The following is a 12,797-nucleotide window of genomic DNA, read 5'->3' on the forward strand; positions in this document are numbered from 1 at the left end:
TTTTGTTTTTATTAATTCAATAATATATATTCTTTTAATTATTTTGAAAGTTAAACATAATTTATAGTATAAAATAAAATTGAATTCGGACAGGCCAGAACTTTCGTTGACGCCCAGCGGTAGCAAATAACGCGACTGCTCAGGGTTTAAGGTAGCAGAGCAGCGTCGTCTAGGGTTTTACAGAAAGCTTCATTCAACTTCAGCCAACACTCTCCACTCTGAAATGGGTTTCTGGGGTACGTTTCCTTTTCGGTTCCATCTTTATTATCTCATTTCCTTGTGCCTTGGAACCTGCAAATGAAGTTCAATGGTTTAACATCACCCCTTTCTCGAGTACCGCCATTAAGTGCTTGTTCGTCTCGTGTTTCTTTGCCATTTCTTAGAATCCAACAGCTCGAGGGTGTACTTTATTATTTGTAGTGATTAGATAGATTTCACTTCTTCAAAGAGGAATTATGAATTTGGAGTATGCATAATATCAAATTTTCTATTGTGGTCTTTCTTATTTTTTGCTTGCATGTGTCTTTTTGTTTTGATTTTCAGTACTTACTCATGTCTATATCTTTTGTTGTTTTTATTGTCCTAGGGATTGAAGTGAAACCAGGCAAACCGTACACCTACCATTCTGATAATGTGACGGGAAAGCTTCGGATAACTCAGGTTTGTTGGGCGCTGACACTTCTCTGTCTCTGGAGATGAAAAATTAATAGGATTGACGTTTTTGTTTGCAATGTTATCATATTTGTGTAGTGGCCATATCACGATGACATTTTGCTGTTTCATTTGAAATTTATTGTTTCAACGTTCAAGTTGATGGGTTTTTTATTTGAGCCCATGTGTTGTGATTTTGGGCTATTTCATTTTCGGTTTGCATTTTTCTTAATCTGACAATATTATGGTGGTGTTATACTGTGAGCCAGTGACTTATATTGGATTTTAATTTGCGTTGCTTCTAGTATGATTACGATGGAATTTTCTTACTTTGTTACCTTTTGATAACTCAGGCAACTTTGGGACCTGGCTCATCGAAAGAAAGAAGCATCGTTCAGTGTTCTGTTGGTAACAAGAGTCCAATCTTTTTGTGCTCTTTGATACCAAATAAGATTGAATCGTGCCCCTTGGATCTTGAGTTTGAGGAAGATGAGTCGATAGCCTTCTCAGTTAGTGGTCCACAAAGCATTCATCTTTCTGGTTATTTTGTAGCCAACGAGCAACATGTCATTAGGGATGACTATGAGTCGTATCCTTTTTATAATTTTTTAGCCACGGTTATAGGTTTCTTATTCCTTGAGGAGAAGTAGTACTTTCAACAAGAAGTTGAGGATATTATCTGGTCTTATATTTTCAGCGTGATTCTTTTGTCATTTTCTTACTACAATGCAAAGTGATTCTTTTGGGGAGGACATTGCAGAAACAGATACAGAGGATTCATCAGAATATGATACTGGAGATGAATACGATGATGAGTTCATCGACGATGATGACGACTATCCTGGAATGTACTCAACTTCACCTGTTCCCAAAAGTGGAGGTAATTTGATAATTCTGCGAACTTACTATTATACCGATCACTTGGCATTCTTTCCATGCTGTTTCATTTGTTTCTTGATATTTTTCAAGATAATATAGGCTGAAGCGATGTTTCTGTTCAATACTATGGGGCCATAAGAAAATTATAAAAAACCGAGCCTGATCTTTGTTACTATTCCTAAAAACCTGTTTGTCTTGTGAAATTTAAAGGATCGATACTGGATATTGAATACCATTTAATCCACTACAATTCTGCTCAGACAATTTGGGGAAGCTTGTGTATTTGTTTTGATAGTATGAGGCCATGGGCCATACTGAAGTTGGGATTTCATGGTGTTCTTTGGTTCTAGCTGTCATGGGAACTTTGGATTGAAAGAGAGTAGTAGGAGAACCATTCACAGTTCGATAATTTTTGCTGACTTAGCTGTCTCTTTCCGTGTTCCGAAGTTCTCTTTTAACTTTTTTTTACTTTGTGACTTCTGTTCTATCAAGTTTTGCTAAATATGTTTGAAATGATGCAAAAAATAGAAAATTTACTTTGTAGGAAGAGATTTATTTGGGCATATGTTGGATCATTGGATGCAAAGTGTATGATTTCATTTCAAAGTAATAAGGTACAGTAGATAATTTATGAAGAATTAAATTTCACATCTTAAATGCAGTCAAATGTGTGAACTTATATTATTTGTGCAACTTTCTTGCCATTGTTGCTATATCTTTTGGCTGCAGCCATGCCTAACTTACTTTTTTGGCTTATCCTAGGTTTATTTTTCAAGTTTTTGGTGTTTTGACCTTGATTGACTTTAATGTATAATTTAAAGTGTTTGTTTCCTTTCCCATGTTTTCTAGTTGTAATTGAGGAGATAGTTGATGATGAAAAATCCAATGATGCCAATGGTCAAGCTAAAAAAGTGAAGAAAAATAAGTCTAGTGACTCTGAGGACATTAGGAACTCTCAGCGTCAAATTGTGCTGAAAAGGAATGTTGAAAAGACTGTTTCAGAAAGTGAAGATGAAGATGGATTTCCAATTCCTACCAAAAGCAAGAGCAAAGCGAATATTCAGAAATTAGAATCAGAACAAGAGCAAAAAGGCCGAAGTACTGAGGATGTGAAGGAGACAAAAGCAAAAGATGGCAGTGATGCCTCTAGCTTAAAACGAAAAGTTGAAAATGATGAGCAAGTTGATCTTATGGAAAGGTGAGATGACTTAAGTAATCAGTTATACAGCTTAAGTTTCATCGTCGGGCTTGCAGCATATTAAGTGGCCTATTCAGTGAGGAAAAGTGGGGACTAGGGATAGAATTCCCATCAGCAGGTTACTTTTGTTAAATTATGGGTTGGGTCGGGACAACAAATGTATTTTATCCCTGACCTTCAAGTTCAATCACAATACTATTTAACAAAACAGTTTGATTATATTTCTTTTCCCATACTTTTTATTCAGTCACGTGGAAAGACTATAATCTTGTAATTTATTTCCTTATGTTGAATTTTCAATAATGATGTCAGGAAAAAGAAAAAGAAGCAGAAGAAAAAGGTAAAAGATGAAAAAGCTCAGGTAACTCATAATGATGGTGATATGGGGAGTGAAAAGCAACAAGCGGAAGATGAGAATGCAGCTGTTAATCCGATTTCTGATGGAGATGAGAAAGATAAAAAGATATCTAAACAGAGGTGAATACTTCACTCATTCTACTGTTTTTAAATACTACACCTGAAGAAGTTTATTTCTCTTTTCTGTATTATTTGTCTTGAATACTTCACTCTCATACTCTGAATTATGAACTTACACTTTATTTCATAATTTTTGGATAAACCTGAAACTTGACAAGAGTTCCATGTTACATCTAGCTTGTATTTCTCAGCGCTTGTCTCTCATTGTTACTAGGTAACTGAAACCTTTTTTGGCTATGTGAATAGGGATGCCTCAACTCACACAAAGGTTGTGGATGGTGAAAATCACAAGGAAGATAAGCAAAAAAAGAAAACAAAGAAGAAGGGGAAGAAGAACAAGGAGGCTGAATCTGGATCAAAATCTGATGAGCTAACTAAAACAGCAGGTGATCAGATTGAATCAGCTTTGGGATCAAAAGAGAAGGAAAATGAATCCAAACCTTCCCGGGTGAGAACCTTTGCTAATGGGTTGGTTATTGAAGATGTAGCCATGGGTAAACCAGATGGTAAAAGAGCTTCACCTGGAAACACGGTACCGTTCAAGTCTATTTACTTTTAAGTTCTATGAACAATTGTTTCCCCAACGCTAATTGGAGAACATTACATGTCCATTCCCCACTTTTAGGCATAGTCTTTCGCATCTTCAATCTTAGCTTAGCATGAGGTCAGTCTGGAGATAAGCTGACAAGCCATGTAATTCTGACTTCTGGCCATTTTTGTTAGCTGTGGATGCTTCTTCATGCCCTATTGCTATTCACTAATGTTGAGCTTGGGTTTAGAGTTTAGCTTAAGATGCAAACCCAATAGATTAGACCTATGTTAATTGAGTGGATGGATGGATTGCGATGCAACATTATTTCCGTGTATCAATAAAGATGATCTTTCTGATTTCAGGTCAGTGTTCACTACATTGGCAAGCTAAAGAACGGAAAAATATTTGACAGTAATATTGGAAGGGCACCATTCAAATTCCGCTTAGGTAATTTTGGGTTTGTCATTTATGCAACATATCTTTACATTGAAAATGAAAAGAGAAATGGTTTTATGCAAGATATGGAAGGTTTAAGGTTATCACTTATTTGTTGTTGCAGGTGTGGGACAGGTTATCAAGGGGTGGGATGTCGGTGTTAATGGTAATCATTTGAATGGGCTATTCTTGACCCTTCTTTCTTATATGAGTTCAAATATTGTCTAAATATTTATTCTGTGAATCCTCTATCAGGTATGCGAATCGGGGATAAAAGGAGATTGACAATCCCTCCATCAATGGGGTATGTAGTTCTCACGAGCTTCACGGCATTTGGAATTTGATTTATTTATTTTAGTGATCTCAGTTAATTATATCGTCTATGTTTGATAACCATTTAGGTCATGTGGGTAACTATTTTGTTTTTGAAAATTAAGCAAACCCTACCTTTATCCCTAACTTTTTTCCTTTGTTATCTACTTTGTCAGTGGTTTAAAAATTCAAACCAAAATTTGAAAACTAAAAAAAGTAGTTTTTAGAAACTTGTTTTTGTTTTTGAAATTTGACAAATAATTTAATTATTGTACATGGGGAGGATCCACATCTTTATACGAAATGAGGATGAAATAGATTTAATTTTTTTTTAACAAAACAAAATGTTTACTGGACAAACAGGTCCGTTTATGTTTTTGAAATTGGCTCTTCCACCTTGCTTTGTCATCTAATTTCTATTGATGTTTTTAAAAAGGGCCAAGTTTTTTAGGCTACCTTTAGATTTTCTTGCTTTTTACCCATGTTTTCAAAAACCAAGTCCGATTTTGAAACCAAAAACAAATAGTTTTTGTTTCTAGAATTTGACTGTATAGCATTGTTAGAATAGGATTAAAAATGAAATGGTTACCTAGAAGCCTTAGTTTGTATGAACTCTTTGGTAGGAGTTGTATGAACGGCAAGAAATTGAAAGGAAATAGATCTAATTTTGATTAACAACAAAACCAAATAGTTATTTATCAAGATGGACTTAAATTTACCATATCTCTCTCTCTCTCTCTCTCTCTCTAAACATCCTGGCTTTAGTGTAAAACAGTGTAAAAAATTACACCCATGTTTTAGAAAAAAAAAATGAAAAGTTTGCAACATTCCTAAAAGTAAGTCTACAAAAATTTATGATGGTTTTACTAACTTCTCTTTCCTTCTCTCAAACCCAACTTCATCACTATAATAACATCTTTTCAAAACCTCTCTCTAATATTTTCTATAACCATAATTACAATGTAAGAAAAATTTATTATTTTGTATGCTTCATCTGTGAGCGCACATATTCACACACATCTAAGAAATAATAATTATGTTGGTGGATGCAGCTATGGAGATGCAAAAATTGGGAAGATTCCGCAGAATTCTTGGCTTACTTTTGATGTTGAATTGGTTGGGGTTCGCTGAATGCATCCATCTTCTTCTACTCTTTCTTTCTTGGCTTACTTTTGATGTTGAATTGGTTGGGGTCCGCTGAATGCATCATCCCCTTCTACTCTTTCTACCCCAAAAATTTTGTTCCTATACATCCACACACATATTTTCTAACTTCAATCCCAATTTTGTATTTTAGATTTATATGGGCACAAACTTGGGCTTTTTTGAGTCAACCAACTAAATCATAACCTTCAGAACTTTTATTTGCATTATTTCTGCAAAAAATTACTATGAAACTGTCCTTTCATTCATTCTTCTCTTAAAGGTTGCAATGTTATTCAGATTAACGTCTTCTTTTACATCTATCCTATAAGCAGTATCCTTGTTGAATATCTTTAAGGTTTTCCTAATATTAAGTAGACTTTTTAATTAACTTTTGATTTTCTATTTTATCCTTTAAAACTGTAATTTATTCTATACATTTATCTATTTCTTACTTAATAGAATTTATTTGCTAGTTTCATTAGTTGAATGAATTAATCTTTCAAAATTCATCATTCTAAACCATACTTCTAAAATTTAAATTAGAAGAAAACAAAAGTAGATTATAAGTTTATTTTAATTATTGTATATTTTATATTAGATGTTTCTATATTTATTAAATAAACTTATGCTTATTTTATCTCAAGATTTTACATTATGGTTTTCATTCTTTTTAATATTTTGTTTAATTCTAAATCATGTGGTACGAACTACTGTGATCTAAATGCTAGAGTTTCAATAGAGATAATAGTATATTAATTCTCTTAACAAAAAAAGAAAAAAATGATAATAATTCATGTTTAAGGAAAAAATAGAACATAGCTACAAAAAGTTCTTATAAAAAAATGACTCATTCATGTTTGATCAACAAAACTGGAGGCTCAGTCACTACCTTTCATTTCTTCATTTTTCTTTCTTTTAATATACGTATATAACTGTCATAGTAACCAATCAAAGAGCTATCTGTTTAATGTCATGTTTATTCCTTCAGTCATATCATTATGTTACAATGTTCTTAAAATAGTTTTTACCATTACAATTCTATTGTTTTCACATAATATTTGGAATTTGACATGTTTGTGAGGTGGGACGGGGACGAAAAAGCTTCCACCTATTTAAATTCTCATCCCTGCAAAAAAATTTAACCCTGCTTCAAAATTTTCAAAATTTTATAATTAAACGAGACATTTTCAAAAATGAATTTATTTAAACAAAACTTTATCATGTATTTATAATGTAATCAAAATTTTACCTTTCATAAGATTTAAATATTAAAATAATGTATTTTACAAATACATACATACTTCTCTTAAAAGACAGAATCTCACGCATTGAGTTTACTCATATATAACTTCGTGGGTTGTTTTAAATAATTAACTAAGCGGTCATGGAACTAAAATTAGGGTGTAGATGAAACGAAGAGCATAATTTCCGTTTCTGCCCCTACTAAGCTATTGAGAAAAATTCATCCACGCTTTTTCTCCCATTCCCCATCTAATCAAAGTACTCCATTCGGGAGGTCGTTCAAGATCTCTTAAATGAACATATCTATATGAGACTATTAAGAGAATACTTTAGAAGACTTTGGTTGGAGTGAACTAATTCTCACTTGGTGAGTTTTACATGGTTTACAAACTCACACTTTTACTTTCATAATTAACATTTGTGTTAAACTACCTTTAATCCACATAACTTTGCTTTAGAGCAAAGAATTTTGGTACTTTTTTCACCTATATGTCGTAACCTGCATGCTGTGCCATAAATCACTATGAATTGAATTATCTACAACCACCAAAATATCCTTCCCACTATTGTTGACAACTCTCTAACTGTCTTCCTTCAGTGATTACTAGACCACATTTTAAATTGGTAAATTTTTTCCACCATTCAGAGGGAGTGAGGGAGTAAATTTGAGTTAGTTCATGTTTGTTTATTTACATTAGTTTGATTAATTTTTAAAAGGTAATGATTAGATGTACCTAAATTATGTGTACTTTTTTTAAGCGGTCAAAGAAACTATTTTTCTCGTTTTTTCGTCTCAATTTATCTTTAATAAGACACTTGCTAAACATAAATATAAATTTTATCATTGCTGGATCGATCCATTTTATGATAAATAAGCAAACAAAGGATTTTTTAGAGACGTTACTTTTTTTTCTCCATTCATAAGAATTTCTCCTTTTTTTTAATAAATGGAAAATAAATAAAATGCTTGAGAGGTGGAGATGAGAGTGTATATTTTATGGGTTTAATCAGATACAATTTGAAAGGTTTGGTTGTGGGTTCCTTTCTAAGTTTCAAAAAACTGAAGATACAAATCAAGAAGTTGTTTTAAGGATAATATGGAAATTTAAATGGTAACTACAACAGTGCTAAAGAAGTTGATATTGAAATGATTTTTACTCAAACACAACAATGTTCTCATACAAAAACCATATGGTAATGAAAATGGAAAACAATGTTTCTCAAATCTTTTACACATCAATAAGGTCTGTTGCTGCTAAAGTCGAGAGAGAAGTCTCTAAAACTGCTATAATGAGCTTGAAGACTCCACGACGCTGCTCGACTTAATAGCTAGCCAGTGGCAACCGTGGAAATCCATTTGTTAAAGCCTGTAAAAAGACACTTGATAGCAAGAATCACAAAGAAGCCTAATGGACTCTAAGACACCTATTATCTGATGAAAAAGAGCACAAAAATCAAGTTAAACCAACACAATGAGAGGACTGAGGACCCAAATAATTTGAACTTATCAGTTTTGAAAATGGGTCGACCTGAGTTAGGAACTATGAGACCTATGGAGGAGGAGAAGAATGAAAACTACAAAATCACATGATCAACAAGAAACCTCACAGTTTGATTGACTTTGTGTTTTTGGTTCTTGATCGGATAGAGGTAAGTTGTCAGTGGAGGAGATTTTGAAGCCCGTCACAGGGGTAGGGGACGGTGGATTATGTTGTTCTTGATAGGACGGCGTTGTGAGAATAGGCTTGTTACCACCAGCATACATTGCCTTCATTTCTTCACCAGTAATGGTGTTGACGGGAGGGAAGAAAATCGTTGTGGATTCGTTTCTAGGTTTTTTTGGCTTTTGTTCTTGCTGGTGACCTGGAAGGAAACTGCCGACCACAATCTGGTGAAAAGTCAAGTGATTATATCATTTATCAGAACATTCTTTTTAAACACAAATCAACGGCTACAACCAAAACATTGATCTGTAAAAACACACTGAGAGAGAGAGAGAGAGAGAGAGAGATAGAGAGTTGTCTTACTTGCACAGGACCAGCAGCTACCAACAAACCAGCAAGTCCACCGCCGACGACTCGTCCATCTTGACCCGCTAGTGAGACACTCATCCCACCACATCTGCTCTTTGTAGCTCCATTCTGTGTGGGCATATATGATCCGGTCAATGCAAGTATTTCAAAACGACCCTGCCAAGACAAGTTGAAAGCCAGATCAATAGAAAGTTGTCAACAGTTTTAGGACGACTGGAGCAAGTCATCTTGATCTTACGTTTCAAAAACAAGTCAATTTGGATTATATGAAGATCTTCGGATATTCAACCTCGCTACTTAGACAGGACAACTAAACATTTAACAACAGAGGCATATAATAAAAGTGAACCCTTTCATGTATATTAAATTTCTAATCTTAAATTAATAGACGAGATTATTCAAGGCATTAGGCAATCTGACTTCAAAGAGTTCACCAACAAAGTAATGGGAAAGGCACAAAGAAGGGAAATTTTGATGCATTCACTATTAGTTCAGACTGAACCATGCCAAAGGAAAAAAGAAAAGGCTTTTGTACATGGACTCTGTAACCAAGTACAGAAACATCAGCAACCCACATTTGAACTAAGTGATCGAGAGACAATAAGAATCTCAAAGGTGCTAGCGATATCAAAAGAAGCCCAAAACTCATAATGTTGTACATAGGATATACGAGCATACAGAAATATATCCACAAGAACATAGTCATACCTCATATGTTAAGGTACCTCCAGAAGAAGTTGCCTGCCGAAGGGTAACATTTGAAATTGTCCCATTTGCAGAAAGAATGCAAATAGCTCGGGATTCTTGTTGAGAGAAAGACATAACCTTCATTGTAATGTCCTGATACGAAAGGATAAGGAATGCAGTAAACAGCTTAGTTGCGAGTGCATTAAATTTGTGTAGGAATTCATTTTAGTATGTAGGTAACTGCAGAGCTTTTTGGAACATTTTATATATTTCTTCATCAATAAAAATTCTTACATAATACTTGATAATGGGGAAAAGTAGTTCCAAGTAAAAATGTATTCTCAAACTCAACGGAGGTCATTTCTTGTTCCCATCATCTCACTCCTCCTTCCCTCTCACCTCTACAGTGAAAGATATGTATTTGTAGTCTCTGAATTTAGATACATAGAGATGTCGTAGAAGAATTAGAGGACCAAGCTTCTAGACAAGGTTTGCTTTTATATATTTCTCAACCCACACCATTTTCATAATGACAATAGTTAAATTTTCCAAACTGGCTAACTGTTACTATACCAATCCTCAAGCATGCAACGAATGACAATGGTGTCCAAACTCTGAACTTCTCAAACTAATCCCACAACAGAAAGAGAGACCAAAACCTAATCAAACCGTATTATATTATTGACCCACTTGAAAAATAGAAAAGGTTTTTGCTTTACAAATTCCTGAAGCATACCTCTCCAGCATTGACAGTGATCACATGGGGAGTAAAATTTGCACCAACAGAGTACGCAAGTCTCTGACCTGCAAAAAATGAGAAAAGCAGTGTTATTTTGACACAAAAAATTGCTTAATCGCAATCACCCAGATTTTGCAGTCTAATTTTCAACTGAACTTTTGAAATACTAACCCAGTAACTGTATCACATAATAAATGCAATTGAATGTACATAACATTATGAAACATGGACCTACAAGTCCATGGCTAAACCTATCATGCAGATGAAGCATTAAATCGGTGAAGACAACACTCGCTTTTAATACATATCTCTGAGTACATTAAGAAAGGACCAGTAAAATGGTTTACCAAAAAACACAAACGTTGTCTTAAAAGAAAAAAGAAGCCCCAAAAGTTTGTGTCTTGGTCTTTCTTAGGGTTGAAGAGAAATAACTACGAAGCAAGAGGTGGAAGACTATAAGAAGTTTTGAATGTGCTATTAGTGAAACAAAAAGCATAATCTTTGACGAAGAATAGTTCAGGATCTTTAAGGTCTGCATGGATAAACCAACTCTATACTTGCATTAAATATTTTAAGAAGTTGCACATGTTAATAATGTTTCCAGAGTTAAGCTTAGATCTTAATTAAACTTTTCATTTGGTTACTATTACAATACATTATTAATTACAAACATTTCCATGCATGCATTCCATGCATTATATTATTATACCGTACTCTCAAAAGAAGCAGTGCGGTACCAACCATGTACACTTCCACATTTGATCACACACAAAAACCATTCACATTTATGCAAAAATAATTACAGCACCAATATTATTACTGCCTACTAGAAGAAAACAAACATGCATCCCTTTTCCTAAAGATTGGAGATTCAAATCTTCTTTCTCATAAATAGTTTTTCTTGCTTTTGAAGGCGGCTAGATAAGATAAGCAGCTACTTCTTCTCCAGTCTCACTATATTTAATTTTCACCATAATTTATGTCACCTCCTCATTGAAAACAGATAAAGAACTTATTGTTCTGGTGGTTCACACTACAAAAATAATTGTCTAATCTACAGTAACTTTAACAGAACCTCATTTGCCTAGCAAGTACAAAAGAAAAACCAGTTTTGAGGCTAAAGGGTCCACTACCACACACACACACATCAAAAACTGACAAACAACCCTTTGAGTCAATGTCCACTGTGAAAACCCAAACACTGCCAATTACAAGTTGCAAAATAACACTTCCCCACCTTCCACTTCACTCATTTTCCCTTGTACTTCACTCACATCACAATCACCAAAAATATTTTCCCGTAAGTTTCTCAACACATTCAGCAGCCATCCCAACAGATCTAAGCTCAAAGCACTACAGTAGAAAACTTGTAAAAGAAGCTTTCAAAAGATAAACTTACCGGGATTCTCAAACTCGAATCTCTGCGGCTTCTTCACTATCGCTTGAGAAATCTCGTTATCTCGTTTCCAATTCGGGAACTCTCCGGTCAGTGGAATTGACGACGATATCGGCATCGGCGACAACGCTAATGTCAGTGACCGCTTCCCATCCGGTCCGTACTTTCTCGGTCTCCCTCTCTTCTTCTTTGTTTCAGTACTAGATACCGCTACACTCACCGGTGGTGTATCAGTCGCCGCTACAAACCCCGGTGGTGGAGCAGCTACCGCGACCTCCGTTACTTTAGACTCACTGGTTGATTTTAGGGCTTCTGTTCTTGGAGCTAACTCGAAGTTGTCTAGGGCTTCATCATTTGTAACTGTAAACCTAGAAACTCCGGTTTCTTTCTCCTCCATAGCTACAGCTTGTAGAAACCAAGTGAAGTATACAGAAACTTAAAACCCTATAATTTAATAGTTTTGAACTTTTTATTAAAAAAGAAAAAATTCCTAAAATGGATGATGAGCTTTGAAGTGGGAGATAGCAGAACCGCAAAGATAAAGCAAAAATGGCTGCCTCAATTTCAAAAACAAAACCAAGAAATTCAACACTAAAGTTTTAGAAATGCTACAAGATGAACACAAGAAGAAGATTTGAGTTTGGAGTTTAGTGAACAGAATTCTGAAGCTTGACTTTCCGCCATTGAAGTCACTGCAACAGAGCTTCAACAGTGCAGCAAGAAATTCCAAAAAAAAAAAAAAAAAAAAGATTATTTGTAAGAAAATTGCAATAATTACGGAGAAATAATAAAAACAAAATCTTTGTGTTTGAAATTTGAATACAGAAAGAAATCATGAATTTTTGGGTTTGAATGAAAAACAAGAGAAATAAATAAATAAATAAACTTGGAAGAAAAAAAAAAGGCAAAAAAAAGTAAAATGGAAATATAAATTAATTAAATATGGTAATTTTTTTAAAAAGAGATGGCAATTTTTTATTAGAATAAATTTTGGTTAATAAAATGGTTCACGTCCGTCTTGGAAATTTAACAAAAGGCAAATTTTAATAAATGGCAAAGCAACCAAAATT

General features: G+C 34.2%; 2 protein-coding genes across 2 annotated transcripts; one reads left to right on the forward strand and one right to left on the reverse strand.

Annotated features, from left to right (window-relative positions):
* Positions 1-76: 76 nt before the first annotated feature.
* Positions 77-5,924, forward strand: LOC101208577 (peptidyl-prolyl cis-trans isomerase FKBP53). The gene is made up of 11 exons (XM_004148079.3): positions 77-236; positions 587-660; positions 1,005-1,240; positions 1,386-1,531; positions 2,380-2,728; positions 3,041-3,205; positions 3,452-3,737; positions 4,100-4,184; positions 4,297-4,338; positions 4,428-4,476; positions 5,537-5,924. The coding sequence occupies exons 1-11, from the start codon at positions 224-226 to the stop codon at positions 5,613-5,615; spliced, it is 1,524 nt and encodes a 507-aa protein (XP_004148127.1). The 5' UTR covers positions 77-223; the 3' UTR covers positions 5,616-5,924.
* A 2,076-nt stretch (positions 5,925-8,000) lies between these two features.
* On the reverse strand, positions 8,001-12,567 carry LOC101217222 (AT-hook motif nuclear-localized protein 4). Its single transcript, XM_004148111.3, has 5 exons — positions 11,731-12,567; positions 10,329-10,396; positions 9,614-9,745; positions 8,900-9,061; positions 8,001-8,760 (listed from the first exon to the last, which is right to left on the reverse strand). The coding sequence occupies exons 1-5, from the start codon at positions 12,122-12,124 to the stop codon at positions 8,464-8,466; spliced, it is 1,053 nt and encodes a 350-aa protein (XP_004148159.1). The 5' UTR covers positions 12,125-12,567; the 3' UTR covers positions 8,001-8,463.
* Between the last annotated feature and the right edge of the window lie 230 nt (positions 12,568-12,797).

Source organism: Cucumis sativus, chromosome 3 (genome assembly GCF_000004075.3).
Source record: "Cucumis sativus cultivar 9930 chromosome 3, Cucumber_9930_V3, whole genome shotgun sequence".
NCBI classification, from domain to species: domain Eukaryota; kingdom Viridiplantae; phylum Streptophyta; class Magnoliopsida; order Cucurbitales; family Cucurbitaceae; genus Cucumis; species Cucumis sativus.